This window comes from Apostichopus japonicus, chromosome 1 (assembly GCF_037975245.1).
Source record: "Apostichopus japonicus isolate 1M-3 chromosome 1, ASM3797524v1, whole genome shotgun sequence".
NCBI lineage: Eukaryota > Metazoa > Echinodermata > Holothuroidea > Aspidochirotida > Stichopodidae > Apostichopus > Apostichopus japonicus.
The window spans coordinates 21,571,621-21,589,012 of NC_092561.1; the positions used below are offsets into that span (position 1 = coordinate 21,571,621).

The following is a 17,392-nucleotide window of genomic DNA, read 5'->3' on the forward strand; positions in this document are numbered from 1 at the left end:
AGAGATTATATTGCTCAGTCACGGGATGTTCCAAGAAATTGTCACGTGTCGATTTGTTACAATTATTGATCATAGGCGAAAAGTCGTGCCTTTTACTTATTTACCTCTGTTACAAAATGTACAATACCATATACTAACAACTTTGCAAGACCCATAATATAGGGAAGGAAAATTAATGGGGAACTTATGATTAGAGAAAGTAACGATGGGAATGTGGGAACATATTTGACAGCATTGAATCTTACAACCAGTGTTACCTGTTCTGGGGTCGTAGAAAGTTAACATGTAAGAAGTATTCTAAACTTGAGGTGACGTAGGGGGTGGCTTAAAACTACAATTTGCGAGCTGACGACAGTAAATGTTTGGTACAGTTGCAGGGATTATTAACCTGATTAGAACCCTCAGCTACAAGTGCTTGTCACACTGTCAGATTTGACCCCGGTGTTGACCATTTTGTGAAGATAGGTTGGATATAATCGGTCATTAATGACCAGAATTAAAGATCTACTTAATAGTATTCCCCCCCCCCCCAAAAAAAAAAGAAGATAAGCATAACACAACCGGCGATGTTTTGGAACACAGTAATATAAACTGACAGCGAAACACTTAGCCTATTTGTTTCTATCATGTTGCTAAACATTATCTGTCGTTCACAGATATAAAACCATTTACAACAGTACACAATAAAATTACAAAAGTAAAAATCTTTTATCAAGCAAAGCATGTGAACAGTGAGCGAGGCGGTATGGATATGAGAGACCTCGATGTATACAAACCAAAGAGGCCTTGTAATATAATTTTAACTATTTCCAGTCAGACACGGCTCTTGATGGCCTTGGGTATGATCGTCCTCCCCCTCTTTGTCATCGTCATCGTTATCATCAGCAACATTTCATTTTAAAATTTCATTGGAATTCTACAAATTGTGAACTAAATTGATCATTTCAATGAATGTCATACTAAATTACGATGATGGTAACTGTTAGTATAGGAAGTCATCAAAGCAAAAAGGGAGACAAGTGGATTCCATACCAAAGACATATAGAAGACTGACAAAAGTAATGTCTGAAACAAAAGTGTAATCATTTAAACCAATTACGTAGCACGGTACTGCTGGCTAAAACCCCTTTAAGTTAGATGTAAGATATAGCTGTTTGGTAAATTTCGAGAGAAAACACGGCATTTGCTTCGAGCCTTTTAAGCCCAACCTTCTTACAATGTCTTCTGGTACTTCTCTCTTAGAGACCAACTTGTTCACTACAGTCAGCAAATGCTGATATTCTTTCTGTGTTCCATATTCCTGGAATACCTTCTTAAAGTCTTGAATAAACCAGGTTCCATCAAGTGGAGTGCGGACCGCACAGTTTCCTGTATATTAAATTATAAGTGTTTTGTAGTATTCTGTTATTGACTGATCTATTAAGCAGAGTCTTTTCATTGATTCAGTGAACAAAACATTGAAAGAAAAACAAAAACAGAGTGTTTGAAGTCACAAATTATTGCCATTGACATATTCTAGTGCGAGATGGCAGTATTTACTAACAATACTCGAGCTTCAAACATTGTATTGTATTTCTGGCACATTCTCTCATTCCCAAACGTATCACTTCAATCGCGCAGGCTAGAACTGTATACGTTTACCATGGATACAGTGTTGGAAGAAATGAATTTATACTTGCCCTCTGATGTAGCGTAAGCTATTACAAAGTCAGCTTCCGATGGAATGGTCGGCTTGACTCCAACGTCTGCAACGGTGGCGTATCTTGAGATATCCATTTGGAGCTCTGGCTCTTGTAACGTCCCCCCTCGGCATGCCTAAAATACAGTGATCAATGATTAAAGATGCTTACAAATGTCTTGGCCAGCCAATTAGAAAAATAAAAACATGTTTATATTCCATTAAAAACATTACTGAGAGCATCGCTACTTTCATACTTTTTGTTGTCGTCATTTAGTGTTCTTTATTTTTTTCATTTCTAGTGAGTAACAATTTTCTCCCATGAGCTACAACTACAGCAAAATGTGTATATAGATTGCAAAGAATGAGCAAAATAATTATCCTTTTGGAATTTGGGTTTGGTTTCTTCCAAAACAAATTCCTTCACTGAGAATGAGAAACCAGCATTTAAGAAAACAATTCCTAAAGGGAAGACGTTGGTTTGATAGAGGCAGAAGAGAGCGAGAGAGAGAGATAGGTGGAGAGAGCAGTGGCACCTTCCTGGTTTTATCTGTAGTCTAGTAAGTTCATATTAATTACCTTTAGGGGTGCGAAATCATTGTAGCACTTCATTGTCATGGGACCTCTTACATTGACAACCCCTCTGTTGTCAATACTGAACAGAGTGCTTAAATCACCTTTTACAATAGGTACCATCATTGCGGTTCTACCGGAAGGGAATAGCAATATTAACTGCAGTAGGTTTAAGTCTCAGTACTTGTTTTCCAAATTTAAAGTGCAACCTTTCCAGCTCATTGCACTGAAAGCTCAGTGAAAATGACACCGTTTATGCAATTTCCACATCCATATTCATTATTTGTATTGAGTTATCTGCTGAGTAACAAAATTGACTGGTCTAGTAATACCACAATTGTCCATAAGAAAGCAAATCAGAGGCTGTATTTCTTGAGAAAACTGAAGAACCTCAGAGTGGATAAAACAATCATGACCTTGTTCTATAAATCCCTCATTCAAAGTGTTTTGATGTACAACATAATTTGTAACTTTGCCAATGGTACAAAAAATTGATGTGAAGATGCTTGAGCAACCTAGGAAAGTTGCTCAGCGTGTAATCGGTGCTCAATTACCATCGTTAGAGTACTTGTACCATGAGAGGGTCTGCAATAAATTGAAACATACCATGCAAGAACCAACACACCCTTTGTTTCAGCACTATAATTGCAACCGCTCTGGGTTGCTTTTATGCCCACCACGTACACTTAGGGGCCGCTACAGATACTCATTAGTGCCTAAGTGCCTAAGTGCGAAGATAAGATTCTTATTGGTAAGACTTGCTGTATATCTGTTGTATTACTGTATGTGTATCACAGTCTATTGATACTTATACTATTGCTTTTCTTTCTTCTTTTCTTTTTTCGTTTACGACCTGTGTTAGCCGAATTTCCGATTGTGGACAATAAATTCAAATTCAATTTAATTCAACCGAGGAAAAATGTGTCCTGAAGTCAAGTACAAGGACATCAGAAGAGAGTTTCAGATAAATTGACCATTGCAAAGGTAACCCCTGATGATAGCAGGTTCATATTGGAAGTGAAACACTTAAACGAGCTAAAGTCCAATCCAGTGACAAAGACACGCCATTCATCACCAAATGGTGCTCAAAGTTAAAACAATGATCTGAGAGTCATTTTGAAGGAACGTTTTAGATCTGTCATATTGTTTCTCCTCATTTTATCTTGACAATTAAGAATTAATGTTGCCTGTCTCAGCCCTTACTCAAATTCCATAACTGGTTTGATATCTGGCTATATCTGGATAGATGAAGACTTTATATGGCCATAAAAATCCAGATATATCTTGATATAATTGTAAGCCAGATATCCATATAAAGTTTGATATGGCCATATAAAGCCAGATATATCTTGATATAATTGTAAGCCACATACCCATATAAAGGTTGATATGGCTAATAAAGCCAGATATATCTTGATATAATTGTAAGCCAGATATCCATATAAAGTTTGATATGGCCATATCAAGCCAGATATATCTTGATATAATTGTAAGCCAAATATGCATATAAAGTTTGATATGGACATATCAAGCCAGATATATCTTGATATAATTGTAAGCCAAATATGCATATAAAGTTTGATATGGACATATAAAGCCAGATATATTTTGATAAAATTGAAATCCAGTTGTCCATATAAAGTTGAATAATCAAGGGGAAGTCATGTGTACCTGACAAAAAATGAGTTAATTGCTGCCATGACTTGCAAGACTGCATTACCATGGCCAGAAATTTGAGGTGCCGGGTTTTCCTCCAAAAGGCCATATTGGGTTGTTCGGTGAAAGAAACGAAATCGAGAGGAAAGGGGAAGACAGGCACCATCAAACCAATTCTGAATCCACGGGGTGTGAATGCAATTATAAGTAACTCCTGACCCCTTTAAAGCACCATTATGTGTTTGAATATACATTCTATAAGCGTTAAAAAAAATCACTCAGGGCTGATTTTCCTATTTTGATGATAATCGAAACCTTCGCAGTCATGCTGGCGCATGTGTACTGAATGTATGTGTGCGCTTGTGTGATTAAGTGGAATTTTCCCCTTTTTGGCATCCCAAGCTTTGAGTCATCTGCACAGGTACAGGAAGTTCTCTGCCCTTCCTTTATACCCTTTGCATATTCATTAGGATAGCACTGCTACTACCCATCATGTTACACATGTCCTCTTTGTTCCCTGCTTCATAGCCCCTAACCACATACTCTTCCACAAAGAAATAGGGCTTATAGTTTTAGTGATTGTGGAAAGGTTATTCCCAATGGAGTCTTTATTTCTGTTGTATGTTGTTAAACTGAGATGACATGTTCATGAGTATAAGTTAGCCAACATACCAGTTTGATTTTATAATAATTTGAAGTTGGTATCCTTTCACTTTTTGAGGGGTTGGCTACTGAACTACTTTTACTCTTAGAAGCATGTGCTTCATTACTCCACTTATCCTAGAAGAAATGGTATTGATCGTTTTGTGAGAGGATATTCAACCAAGAGTCTAATTCAGTCTATCTTGGTGAGTTATTTCATATTGATTATTAGTTAAATTTTACTTAATGGCATATGCTGTAAAGACTATTATTGTAAGAGAGAGTGAGGATATTAATGAGCTTCTTTCAAAGAGGAATTGAGTTCTGCCATGTGTTGGAACATTCATACATATTGTTAGGTAACAGTAAGTTAGTAGTGGGTATTTAAGTCAGTGTTATACTTGGGAAGGTTTGGTGTCAAGTATAAAAGGAACGTTGCATTTCAAACTGTTTTAATTTGATATTTTTTTATTGATATTTGTTTATTACTTTATTTACCTGCCAATTTTATATTTTAGTAAATTCTCAGTTGTGACATTATGAGAATAATTCTTGGTCACATGATTGAGTTGATGTTTTCAGCTATGATAATTTATTGTCCTCCATATTAGTTGAGGCAGAGTGAAGATCATCATGATTAATTTACAATGTGCTTTAGTAGTTGATGTTAACTGATTGATTGGTTTTAGGTGTTTCGGGTGTATCATAGGAATTCCCTTGGGACTGTGTGTACAACTCAAGTATGACGATATTGGTTATTATATTTCTATCAAATTACTTCAGTTTCAATTTTGTCTTAATCAAGGGATTAAAGGTTCATCAACTCTGACATTTTAAAAGTTTCAGTTGTACATCAAATTAAATGGCTGTCTATGAGCACTATGTAGTAAACCTAAGCATGTATGAAATACCCCTGTAGTGTATTGCTCTCAATAGGCAAATGTTGTACCATACTTTTTGTGTAATACTTTGGACAGCTTGTGTATTGGTGCTCCTGAAAAGCATATCTGACTTTACCAAGTTGTGCCTAGTACTTGAAGTCCTAATATGTAGTTATATGTCATTTTGTAAAGCTGTTTCAGATTTTATATGGTTATATATTTATTTTCCGGTTTAGGTTCTTTGAGCTGGGTCGTGATCCGGTGATGTGAGGGTTACTGATCATTGTTGTTAGATGACTGGGATGAGGCGGTTTGTTTTGTTCGATTTCTAGGCAATATACTTTAATCTCTTTAAAGTTGGAAGCATTGTGAGTCACAAATAAAACTGTGTGTCACAAAAAGTTATGTACTCAATTGGGTTTGGAATGTGCTGGAAATTAAGTAATCCCAACTTTATATGTCTTCGTCATTATTTTGAGAATTGTGTCGATGAAAGAACTCGTCAATTCTTCTAAAGATGCTCTAGATTTAGAGCTTTGCTGATTGCCAAATTGTAATGTAGACAAGGACCCTTTTACTATTCCTGCTCTACAAGTCACTTGTATGGATGCAGTTTGTCACGTTGTGTTTATACACTGTGATGTTGCCTATACACACTCGTGATTCCAAAATGATTGCATGTTCAAAATAAGTTGTGAAAATCTTGAATTGGAAATTCTTGGCAACCCTCAAATACAAACAGGTTGTGACAGAACTGCATTGCCTTAACTTTGTAATTTCATTGCATCTTGCGTAATAAATTTTTAGAAAGAAGTGTCTTTTGAAGAGTTTCGTTTGGAGCAGTAAGCTTATACTGATGTCTTTAATTTTTTCTTTCATCAGACCTTAGAGAGATTGGAGACAGTCTAGAGATGGCAGTGTTGTTGGCATTTTGTCATGAAGCAGGCTTTCAAGTGACCTATCCTTCTTTCTACAACTTTTTAAACCCACCGTCTACTTTTGCTTGAATTTCTTAGTTCATCCTACTTTTTACTTGGCACCTTTTTTTTTAAACAAATATAAGTTTCTCCCGAATGCCTGCAAAAATTCTACTTTCATCCTTTGTCATTGATAATTTGGAGCCTACTTGTTCACCTAGGTCTACTTGGAGCCTGCTGTAGTGAAATTTTAGTAAAGTTTTTGTTTATTTGTTTTCACAAATTGTGTAGTTTGGTAAGGTATTTAACTATCAGTTTGATAGACTTCTGACAACTGACTACATCAAATAACCCTTTACCTCTGCAGAAGCAAAGGGTTACTAAATTGTACTAAATTAAGATGGATTCACGTAATTTCAAGTTTCCATTTCAAGTTTGAGAGCTTATGAGGTTTGCAGAATTTTACCTCAGTCTGTTCACCTTAATAACCTATGAATTCTGCAGGAAACAAGCTGATTCTTGAACTTAATAAGATGCATCCACGTACTAAGTATGATGCAAATGCAAGCTGTCCTTTTAAACATAGAGAGCTTATAAGGATTTCAGACTTTCATCTCTGTTGACCTCAAATTACCTTTACACTAACAAACAAATAAGTTCATTACACTTAATAGCATGCATCAACTTTTAAGTATAAAGTAAATCCAAACTTCACTAATCATTTTACATTTTCAGTCTTGACCTCTGATGACCTCAAATGCATTTGTACCTCCATAGAGAGCAATGAGTTTCGTCTACTTAATATGGCGCATCCACATACAAATAGGAAGTTCATCCATCTTACGGTTTTGAGTTATCGTGTTTTCAAACCAAGGCGTCACACATACAAGCCATCGACATGGCATGTTTCCCTTTTGCTTCTGACAAGGAATTAATTATCAACAAATTTGAAAAAGAATTCTTGATATACGAAATGCTTTAGGATAGAGGTTTGTCATATAACGATGCAGAAATTAGTCAGCGAGATTGCTAAGCAATCAGTTTCTAATCCGTGTCAATCCCCGGAGCATGTGTGCGACTACATGTAGCCGCGTTATTTCTCCGAACGACCATTACAAAGTCAAAGACTGATTCATGCCGGTGAGTATTTACGGTCATCACTTGGATAGGGATTCAAATGAACTTCTGTTGGCTTCCAAATCATTGGACAAAACTTAACCGAAACTAAATCACATGGACTCGGCCGCCAATGCCATCGAGTTCATTCCAAGTAAAGTAATTATCACAACGAAGAATTTGCATTGATAACTTTTCAGGGGCACAAAAGTAAAGAATTAGTTGGAAATGCTTTCTGGCACGTCTTTGAAACAATTCCTCACAAAGAATCATCCAACCATGGGGCATTTATATTCCCAAGTTTCTTTATTTTTGTGAGTTTAATTCAGCGCTAATACTGATGATGTTCTTACATAATAAACTAAATACTGTAATTTGGGGCTGTAAAAAGAACAGCACAGTGGTAAAATTGCTATATAGATAAATAAATATATACTTACTTGGATAACAAACATCTTTGGTTTGCCAACAAGGGATTTACAGTTTGCTCCACTGAACATGTCAAATATGTCACTAAGCTTCAACCACGATTCATGGTCCTGATCTGGGTCCTTTTCATACGCCTGAGCATCTCCGTCTGTTCCAAAAATTACACCATCATCCCCATGGCTACACAACGCACAAAAGAAGTAGTTGGTTCCTGCATACTCCTTTTTGGAAGCTAGAAACACGTTAAAAATATTTGTATGTTCATGTTTTTTTAGTGTGCAATCCGTTATCGTTAATAGTAAACTATACATAATATTGAAAATAGGGGAGGGAGAGATAAATGTGAATAACCGGTGTAGATTCAGGGATTTGTTGGAAAGAAGTTTGGTAAGCACAGAATTGTCTTACGTTTACTATTTGGTTCGATCGGAGCAATAGCTAATTCACAACTACAAGTAACAGTACCTACTTTAACAGCCTATGAGCAAAGTGCTTCCCAACTACAAGTGACAGTCCCTACTTTCACAGTCGTTGCGCAAAGTGCTTCCAAACTACAAGTGACAGTTCCTACTGTTACAGTCAATGAGCAAAGTGCTTCCTAACCAGAAGTGACAGTCCCTACTTTAACAGTCGATGAGTAATGTGCTTCCCAACTACAAGTGACAGTTCCTACTGTTACAGTCAATGAGCAAAGTGCTTCCAAACTAGAAGTGACAGTCCCTACTTTAACAGTCGTTGCGCAAAGTGCTTCCAAACTACAAGTGACAGTTCCTACTGTTACAGTCAATGAGCAAAGTGCTTCCTAACCAGAAGTGACAGTCCCTACTTTAACAGTCGATGAGTAATGTGCTTCCCAACTACAAGTGACAGTTCCTACTGTTACAGTCAATGAGCAAAGTGCTTCCAAACTACAAGTGACAGTCCCTACTTTAACAGTCGTTGCGCAAAGTGCTTCCAAACTACAAGTGACAGTTCCTACTGTTACAGTCAATGAGCAAAGTGCTTCCTAACCAGAAGTGACAGTCCCTACTTTAACAGTCGATGAGTAATGTGCTTCCCAACTACAAGTGACAGTTCCTACTGTTACAGTCAATGAGCAAAGTGCTTCCAAACTACAAGTGACAGTCCCTACTTTAACAGTCGTTGCGCAAAGTGCTTCCAAACTACAAGTGACAGTTCCTACTGTTACAGTCAATGAGCAAAGTGCTTCCTAACCAGAAGTGACAGTCCCTACTTTAACAGTCGATGAGTAATGTGCTTCCCAACTACAAGTGACAGTTCCTACTGTTACAGTCAATGAGTAAAGTGCTTCCAAACTAGAAGTGACATTCCATACTTTAACAGTCGTTGCGCAAAGTGCTTCCAAACTACAAGTGACAGTTCCTACTGTTACAGTCAATGAGCAAAGTGCTTCCTAACCAGAAGTGACATTCCCTTCTTTAACAGTCGATGAGTAATGTGCTTCCCAACTGCAAGTGACAGTCCCTACTTTAACAGTCATTGAGCAAAGTGCTTCCCAACTACAAGTAACAGTTCCTACAGTTACAGTCAATGAGCAAAGTGCTTCCCAACTAAAAGTGACAGTCCCTACTTTAACAGTCAATGAGCACAATGCTTCCCAATGATACTACAGTTATCAGGCTATTGATTTTCTCTGCTCAAGTTACTTTGTACCGCTCGATTACTGCATTGGCACAAAGATATGGAATATTTCTATACGTTTTACTATGCATATTACTATCAGCCGAAAGCCCTTAATGGATTAAATGAAATGCTGTTCATCTCGTTTATTGTTTATATATGGAGAGCGTGAGGAGATACAAGAGGGAGAATTAATTCATCATTCACCATACAATGCCGATACTGTCCTTACTATCAAAATGATAACAACCACGAAATCAATATTTAACACCAACAGTTTTTACATTGTAAACAGTGTCACCTACAAGTCTAACAGGAAAAGGTTTTACCATTAAGTAATTTACACTTCATCTCACTGCCAGTACAATCCTGAAATATATTGACATTGAAACCAAGCTCTTCCAGAATGAGCTGTAGGTTATTAACATCTTTATCTGAACCGGTCCTTTCTGTCAGTGTTTTAAACTTGTTGTTGTTGAAAACGAATGCGACAGGCGGTTTACCACAGCGTACCTCATAGCGTTCGTCCACATTTATCTCTTGACTAATTAAATATAAAATAAGTAAGATTATGTTAATGTGGTAGGAAACTTAAAGCAGCCTCCATGTGGACATATACATAAATAAATATCTATATAAAATCAAGACAGCCTCCACTCATTGTATGTCTAGAAGTTCGAAACCAGTAAGGAAGGACGTTATTCCACTGTAGGCCCCTGCCATCTCTATCAAATAATGCATGGCATGTCTTGGCCTAGAGTCAATCATGATCCTCGCCAACTCGATATAATTTGTAAATCCAAATACCAAATCTCTAATGAGATATTTTGAACAGAAAATTTAAAATAAATATCCACATGTTTGAAATGGTAATGAGTTATACAATCAAATTGCATAATATATTGGTTTCGGAATGTGAGACTATCTTATTGTTATCAGGATAGATAGTAAATTGTATCTGGGTATTATTTGATGTATAATTATCGATATTTTAAGACAATTACGTTACTCATTTTGCCGTTCTCACCTGTCATCAGGTCTCTGTTCCACTGGTTTCTTTTGTTTCCGTTTGGTATTGAATTTAAAGTTGAGATGTGGACGATCTATTTCCATTATGTTTGCAGGTTAATGAAAACTTCTTGTAGGTTGTAAATAACTGGATGTCTGATGAGGGACTTCTGCATAGGAATAGACAAAGGTATCGTGTCATTGACTGTCATTCAGAGCCCCGTTCATATTGTTTTTGTAAGGATAGGTCGGCGAAGAGAACCAAATCCAATAGATATGAAATATATAAGCTTTTCTGCTTGTCTCGAGGGGGAAAAAAAACGTTCGATTGAAATTTTATTTCTGAATTGAAATATTGTATTGGAAAATGTAAATTCTTATCATCATACTTAAAATAAGAAGAACGTTTTCCAAACTTCTGAGTCTTTTTTATTTCATCAAAATGTTTCCACAAATTATATCAAAGTCACGCTTACTGCCTGTATAATACTTTTTTAGTAAAAAAAAAACAACACATTGTTTGATTTGTTGTGATCGCTGCGTCAATTCATATCAACAAAGTCAGTTCAAACCAAGGATTGAAATATATATTTTAAAACATACAAATATCAGTTAATTCTAATATCATAATAATAACAGCTGTGATAAATTTTTCTTTGACGTTTCACAATGTATGCAAATATTGATCAGTTACATTAAACACTTAAAACAAAACAAAAGGCAAAGAAAAAAATAATTGACTTAAAAAACATCCATAAGGTTCGCTTGAGGTGGCTTTTTTCACACGATTTCCCCACGACGGGATGCCTCTGCATTGGGAACGAACTAAGAATCAAAATGCTGCCTACATATAAAGAAAATAACGATATAGTCGGAAGCATTTAATTTTTCCATTTCAGAGTGAAATCTGTTTAAAATGTATATGTGCGAATTCTCCTCTTTTTTATAGCTCAGCTAAAAGACTTCAACTAAGCTAAAGCGATCGTCCGATACTGCCGATAATTTGTCCCTTTTTGCCCTCGTGCTTGAATGACTGCCATGTAGTCATTTTCATTCGATTAAGCTGACATTTCGTGAGTGGTTTTTTTGTAGTTAAGTTTCCATACATATGGTAATATGTTATCAATCTGAAGGTCATTTGTGGTCACGAGAGGTCATTTTCTAAAAACGTATAAAAAATGCTACTCATCTTAGAGCGTTTGTCCAACTGCTGAAATGCTGTGAATATATCGCTTTGAAAGGTGGTGAAGCAAAGTTGTTCAGGGAAAACATCTTGATGTGAAGGCCCAAAACGTGTCTGCCGCAGATCATATGCAAGGATCATAAAATTTTGTTTTCAACTTTTTATTGTTCAGTATGCATTTGGTGTGAGTTGCAAAATGTCGGCCATTTTAATTTTCCCGTCTGTTTGGGAAACAATTCCACCTGTATGAGGCTTGATCAAGTCAAATATTTACTTGTTATTCAACTTCTAGTTTGAAGTCAGTCTCTGTAAAAGCAATACTTGGCAGATTTGCAAATTGAACTTTTCCACAGTTTGTGTGTGGAATACGACTGTGTAGAAATGACGTATACTGTTGGAGTCGATTCCAATATCTGCACTTACCGTTTCTCTGTGGTACGTCGATTGTAAACAAGTTCTATAATTTTATCGGGGAAATTTTCGTCAGCACAACTCAAACGTGATATCCACAACATTTAAGCATATTTAGCAGAGGATCAATTCTCGTTACGCTTTCGTTTTATTATTGCATGAACGAAAGCTACGAAGTGCACATACTGTTGGTTCTTTGTTTTTGCAAAATAATAATTGTAATAAGTACAACGATCTATTGCATAAAATAAGTTCGTGACAGGGTTTCTTCTTTGAATACGACAATATCGAGACTACCAAGGGACGGTTCGTATACACCCTACAGGCCTGAAAAATCGTTGAAATCAGTCAATTTCGGGAAATAGTCAAGGGTTTGCAGGATATGTAGCTGCGCAATTCGGGAAAATTCATTTCTAAAATTCAGTTGACGTCAACTAGCTCAAATATGGAAAGGTTATGATCACCATAGCTAAGGATGTGTATCATTGACAAGTTTCCCACTTACATTAGAAAGTCACATTTTGAGTATAAATATATAATTTTTTGTAAATGTCAAAATTCATCAAGGATCAATAATATCTGCAAAACTCATATAAACAAAACTTTCATGATATCTTACAAGGATAACATTGGCTCATATACCCTGTTACAATGAAGTCATGCATCAAACCGCAATACAGCTTTGTATTCAGGTTTAAAGATACTACAAAGGCAGCTCTGTATTTTGAGTATTCAAGAACAAAACTTAGCTGTTATTATAGCCTTTTGCAACTTTTATCATGATTTATTTCAATAAAAAGAAACATTTATCTTTGTCTTTTTTCCCCCCAAAAAATGCAATGATTCTCCAGTTAGTATTTTTAAGAGGCCCTGATTAAAAGGGGTTAGACACTTATATGTCGGTAACAATTTGTATTCGAACAAATTAAATGAAACGAAATAACATGGAATCATGCATTTATCAATAAATCCTTAAACCAAAATAATATACGTCAACTAAAGCATTGAGGTTGTCACACATGGTTCCCTACTCCGTTTACGTGTAACCGAAATTACTACAAAAGAGCAAATAATTCCTATACAACTGGTTTCAGCCAAAATAAAGTCCTTTTAAATCAAGCAATCCTGTTAGCCTTTCTATCCCGTTGGCAATCCTTCAATAAGTTGTTAACACACACTGTTAGAGACAAGTACGCGAAAATGCCATTTATTTTCGTGCTCACGTGTTACCATCAGGGACGTCGCTATAGGGGGGTGTGGGGGGTGTCTCACCCGCCAACTTGGTAAAACTGACGATAGTTGGAAATTGGAGTGCGACAGTCGGAATTTCCGACTGTCGCACTATTATATACCTAGGTCTATTCATATATTCCTGTGATTGTGAATGACCTAAAAATTGAAAAATTTCGGTCAAAGTTGACCTTTAATCAGTCATATTTACCACGTTTTCCTTACCACTTAGAGAAATTGTATCTCGCGATTCTTATACTCCTCCATACAAAACTTCGTATAAATTTGAATACTCCAAAAACAATGCCTAATAGAACTACCGTAATAGGCGTAGGAGACCAATTTGATTTCGGGGGGGGGGGAGGGGTGGGGGCTTTAACGACTTTCCCGAAAAAACCCAAATTTTTCGCGTTGCACATGGTAATGGCATATCGTATGGGCATGCATCGGTTTTTACATCGCATGACAATAACATACAATCATTTCCGTGTTATTACCCTTCCATATTGGTAATAACTATTGGGGAAGTCGTTACAATATTAATGGTAATAATAATATAAGTTTAACCATTGAAAAACAGATTGCAAATTATCTTTCTTTCAGTAGATGCCCGAAAAGTTATCAGCATATTGCCCGAATTTTCACAATTCTTTTTATATATTTGGTTGGGGGGGGGGGTAGGGGGGCTAATAAGTTTGTGAAGTGAGTGCCAGTGGGTTCAAATGTATCGAACAAAGTTCGGAACAAAAGTGCAGTCGCGAAAGGGGTGTCTGACTGACATTGACAGTATCGCTGACGAGTAGCGCGGGGTGGGGAGGGGGTGGGGTACAAGGCGGAATTTGCTGGCTTCAAAACCCATCCAGTTGGATTTTCAGCCACTACAACCCCCCCCCTCCAATCACCAGGCCTTATCTACGTCCCTGGTTACCATAATTAAAGTATCTTGCGCCATTAATGAACCATTACCAGAGATTTGAATGTCAGTCAACGCTTTCCTGTAAAATATAAATGATATCCAAATTTTTACTCACCTCAAGAAATTGCAAATTATCTTTCTTTCAGTAGATGCCCGAAAAGTTAACAGCATATTGCCCGAATTTTCACAATTCTTTTTATATATTTGGTTGGGGGGGGGGGGTAGGGGGGCTAATAAGTTTGTGAAGTGAGTGCCAGTGGGTTCAAATGTATCGAACAAAGTTCGGAACAAAAGTGCAGTCGCGAAAGGGGTGTCTGACTGACATTGACAGTATCGCTGACGAGTAGCGCGGGGTGGGGAGGGGGTGGGGTACAAGGCGGAATTTGCTGGCTTCAAAACCCATCCAGTTGGATTTTCAGCCACTACAACCCCCCCCCCCCCTCCAATCACCAGGCCTTATCTACGTCCCTGGTTACCATAATTAAAGTATCTTGCGCCATTAATGAACCATTACCAGAGATTTGAATGTCAGTCAACGCTTTCCTGTAAAATATAAATGATATCCAAATTTTTACTCACCTCAAGAAAGGGCTGGACGTGGTTGTTTCGTCAAGTTGATTTCTTGAAGAATGAGAGGAAAACTACGAAACACTTCCCTTTTAAAGATTTCAACTGATATAGATTTGGAGTAGAGTCTTATTTTTTTTACATGCAACGTCATTAGCATGTAGCTAGATGAATGGTTCATGGTAGTTCCGTTCATAGAATTATTAGCACGACTTTTTCTTATTATTAAATGTACTAATTAAACCATGATCATTGTTGTCATACGGATGCCTTTAAGAATCTTTCACCCGCCTCTGTGATCGCTCATTCATTACACACCTACGATTATTGAGCTGTGGGTTATAACTATAAATTGTATCAAGAACCCCCGACGTCACCAACGTGTAGCTAGGTGATTGGTTTTTGGTAATTAACTTATATTTCAATATGAGAATTAGCAAATTTATATATCGTGCAAGATTGTATATTGATGCAATGTATCTGTATATTTATCGGTAGTGTTGTATAGAAACAGAAACCACTCATATATTAACAAAGGGAATCTCAATCCTGCTTCCGTGGCATTACAGCTCTTGTTGTAGAATAACATAAATTATTAATATTTGAACAAAGGACATTCAGGCAATAACAAAACATTGCTTTCGTTTCAACTTATAACACATATATTTCTTTAATGAGCTTGTAATACAGTTGGAATAGAACGAAAAATATGTGAAAAAATCAAAGCAGAGGAACTAAGGATGAATTGAGACCACTAAAGTAATACAGCAAAACGGATTACCGTAATAAAACAATGTATGGTTCACCATTGACTCCTATATAATTAAGTATGACAGTAAAGAGTTACGTCTTAAATCAGTTTCATCATTTTATTGATGCCACATTAGTTCTGTTAGTTGTAACAAAGTTGACAGTATTTTGCATAACTTTCTCAAGGGTATTGCAGAATACTATGTTTTTTCGCTACAATGATGTAACCCTTTACTGCAAGTAGCAAATTAGTAGTACCTATATATTCACAGATTTATGAACTATTCATGATATCCATGCATGGTTCCAATGATTTGACCTTCTAATCTTGCTCAGTGAAACACGCAGAAGATTAAAAAGACTCAAATATATAATACAGAACAAACTAGACTGAGGAATTAAAGGGAGTAAAGACTCGCGCACAAAGAAACGTCTGATGCCGGTAATCTGACCTAGTTTCGAATGAGGTGTAACAGAAGTGTTAGACACCTCCATCGATCCCAGAAAATAGACACACGGCTTGCTACCGTCGGTAATTAGACACTAGTGTACAGTCAATACATGCAGCTACTGCAAATACCCACAACACAGTGTACATAGCAGCGATGGACATCTCAGGTCCATATAAGAGATAACAAGGTATCACGTTTCATTTATCTGCATTTTGTAGCGAAAAGAAAAACACTTCACTTGCAAACAACATAAAGTTAACTTTTTTTCAGAGGCGGCTTGGGGCGAGTCTTCAATGCCTTTTTTAGTATTACGAATATTATGTTCAGGATCATGCTCATTAATTTTTGTAGAAATGTCGGACTTCATTTTCAAGCTATGATGAACAATAACTCATGAAAATATCAGAGGTGATCGTTTTGCCTTAGCTGTGCAAAAGCTGGTTAGCGCCAATCAGCCTTCTCCATTCGTGCCAGACTGTCAGCCAGTTTATCTAGCTTTGTGGTGCAGCCACTGTGATGCCTCTTCTCCCTTCTATAAGCTGGTGTTTATCCCAAGCAGGAGTCTACAAGAGAAAATTGCAAGTGCAATGGAAAAACTACATTTTCATGCTACATCTGCAGATGACAGTGTATAATGAACATGTTGTTCATACACTGTCATTGCTTCATTTTAAATAAGTTTTGACCTTGTATAATCATTATAAGAAATGGAAATACTGAGGAGTAATTTTGTACAAAACCAAGACTACATTGCATGTACTGAATTTGGTGCAGAATATTAACTGTTTGAAATTGAATGGTGGACTGGATGACAATTTCTGTAGTTTTCAATTGAAGGCTCACAAGCTCAATATATGGTTTATCAGGGCAGCAACAAGGAATAAGTGTTTGCTTTCATCAACTAAGGTCCTATCAATGTTTTTTGAGTGCGAGTGCGAGACTGACAGAGACAGGAATGCCAGCTGACAGTATGCGTATAATGTGATAATGTCAAGTGTATTTACTGCTTTGGCTTATGCATGAAAGGTAAAACAACTTCTTGCTCACCCATGATGGGCAATTTACTGTAAAGCCAGGGACCGTATAGAGGGGGTGCTTGAGCCCCCCCTCCCCCACTTTTTTGCTATGGTAATTTTGGGTTCCTTGTCACCAATAAGTGGGCCGTTATTTTTCTTAAACAATTGATAGAAGTATGTTGTGAAACCACCGGGCCAATCCATGATTAGTCCCCGCCCCTCCCCCACTTTTTCTTCACGGTCCCTGAAAGCATGGTAAATACTATTTATCTGTTTATTTTAAACTCTGTATGCGTACCAAAAGCAGTATCTGTTTAGAATACAGC

At 36.9% G+C, this 17,392-nt stretch overlaps 2 protein-coding genes across 3 annotated transcripts in view; both read right to left on the reverse strand.

Annotated features, from left to right (window-relative positions):
- LOC139971680 (protein CIP2A-like) overlaps positions 1-17,392 on the reverse strand; it is an 86,087-nt gene that overhangs the window by 9,674 nt on the left and 59,021 nt on the right. The gene's annotated exons all lie outside the window — the stretch shown is intronic.
- LOC139971709 (caspase-6-like) lies at positions 431-15,158 on the reverse strand. Its single transcript, XM_071978423.1, has 6 exons — positions 14,861-15,158; positions 10,561-10,711; positions 9,863-10,077; positions 7,904-8,124; positions 1,680-1,815; positions 431-1,368 (listed from the first exon to the last, which is right to left on the reverse strand). Exons 2-6 carry the CDS (start codon positions 10,644-10,646, stop codon positions 1,118-1,120), a joined length of 909 nt encoding a protein of 302 aa, XP_071834524.1. The 5' UTR covers positions 10,647-10,711; positions 14,861-15,158; the 3' UTR covers positions 431-1,117.

Excerpts from the sequence above, each read along its gene's own strand:
- LOC139971709 (XM_071978423.1), bottom strand. The coding sequence starts at position 10,646 with ATGGAAATAGATCGTCCACATCTCAACTTTAAATTCAATACCAAACGG. Across the intron at positions 10,078-10,560 it reads GAACAGAGACCTGATGACAG|TCAAGAGATAAATGTGGACG; the intron begins GTGAGAACGGCA and ends ATATTTAATTAG. Across the intron at positions 1,816-7,903 it reads CAAAGATGTTTGTTATCCAA|GCATGCCGAGGGGGGACGTT; the intron begins GTAAGTATATAT and ends ACTGTATTTTAG.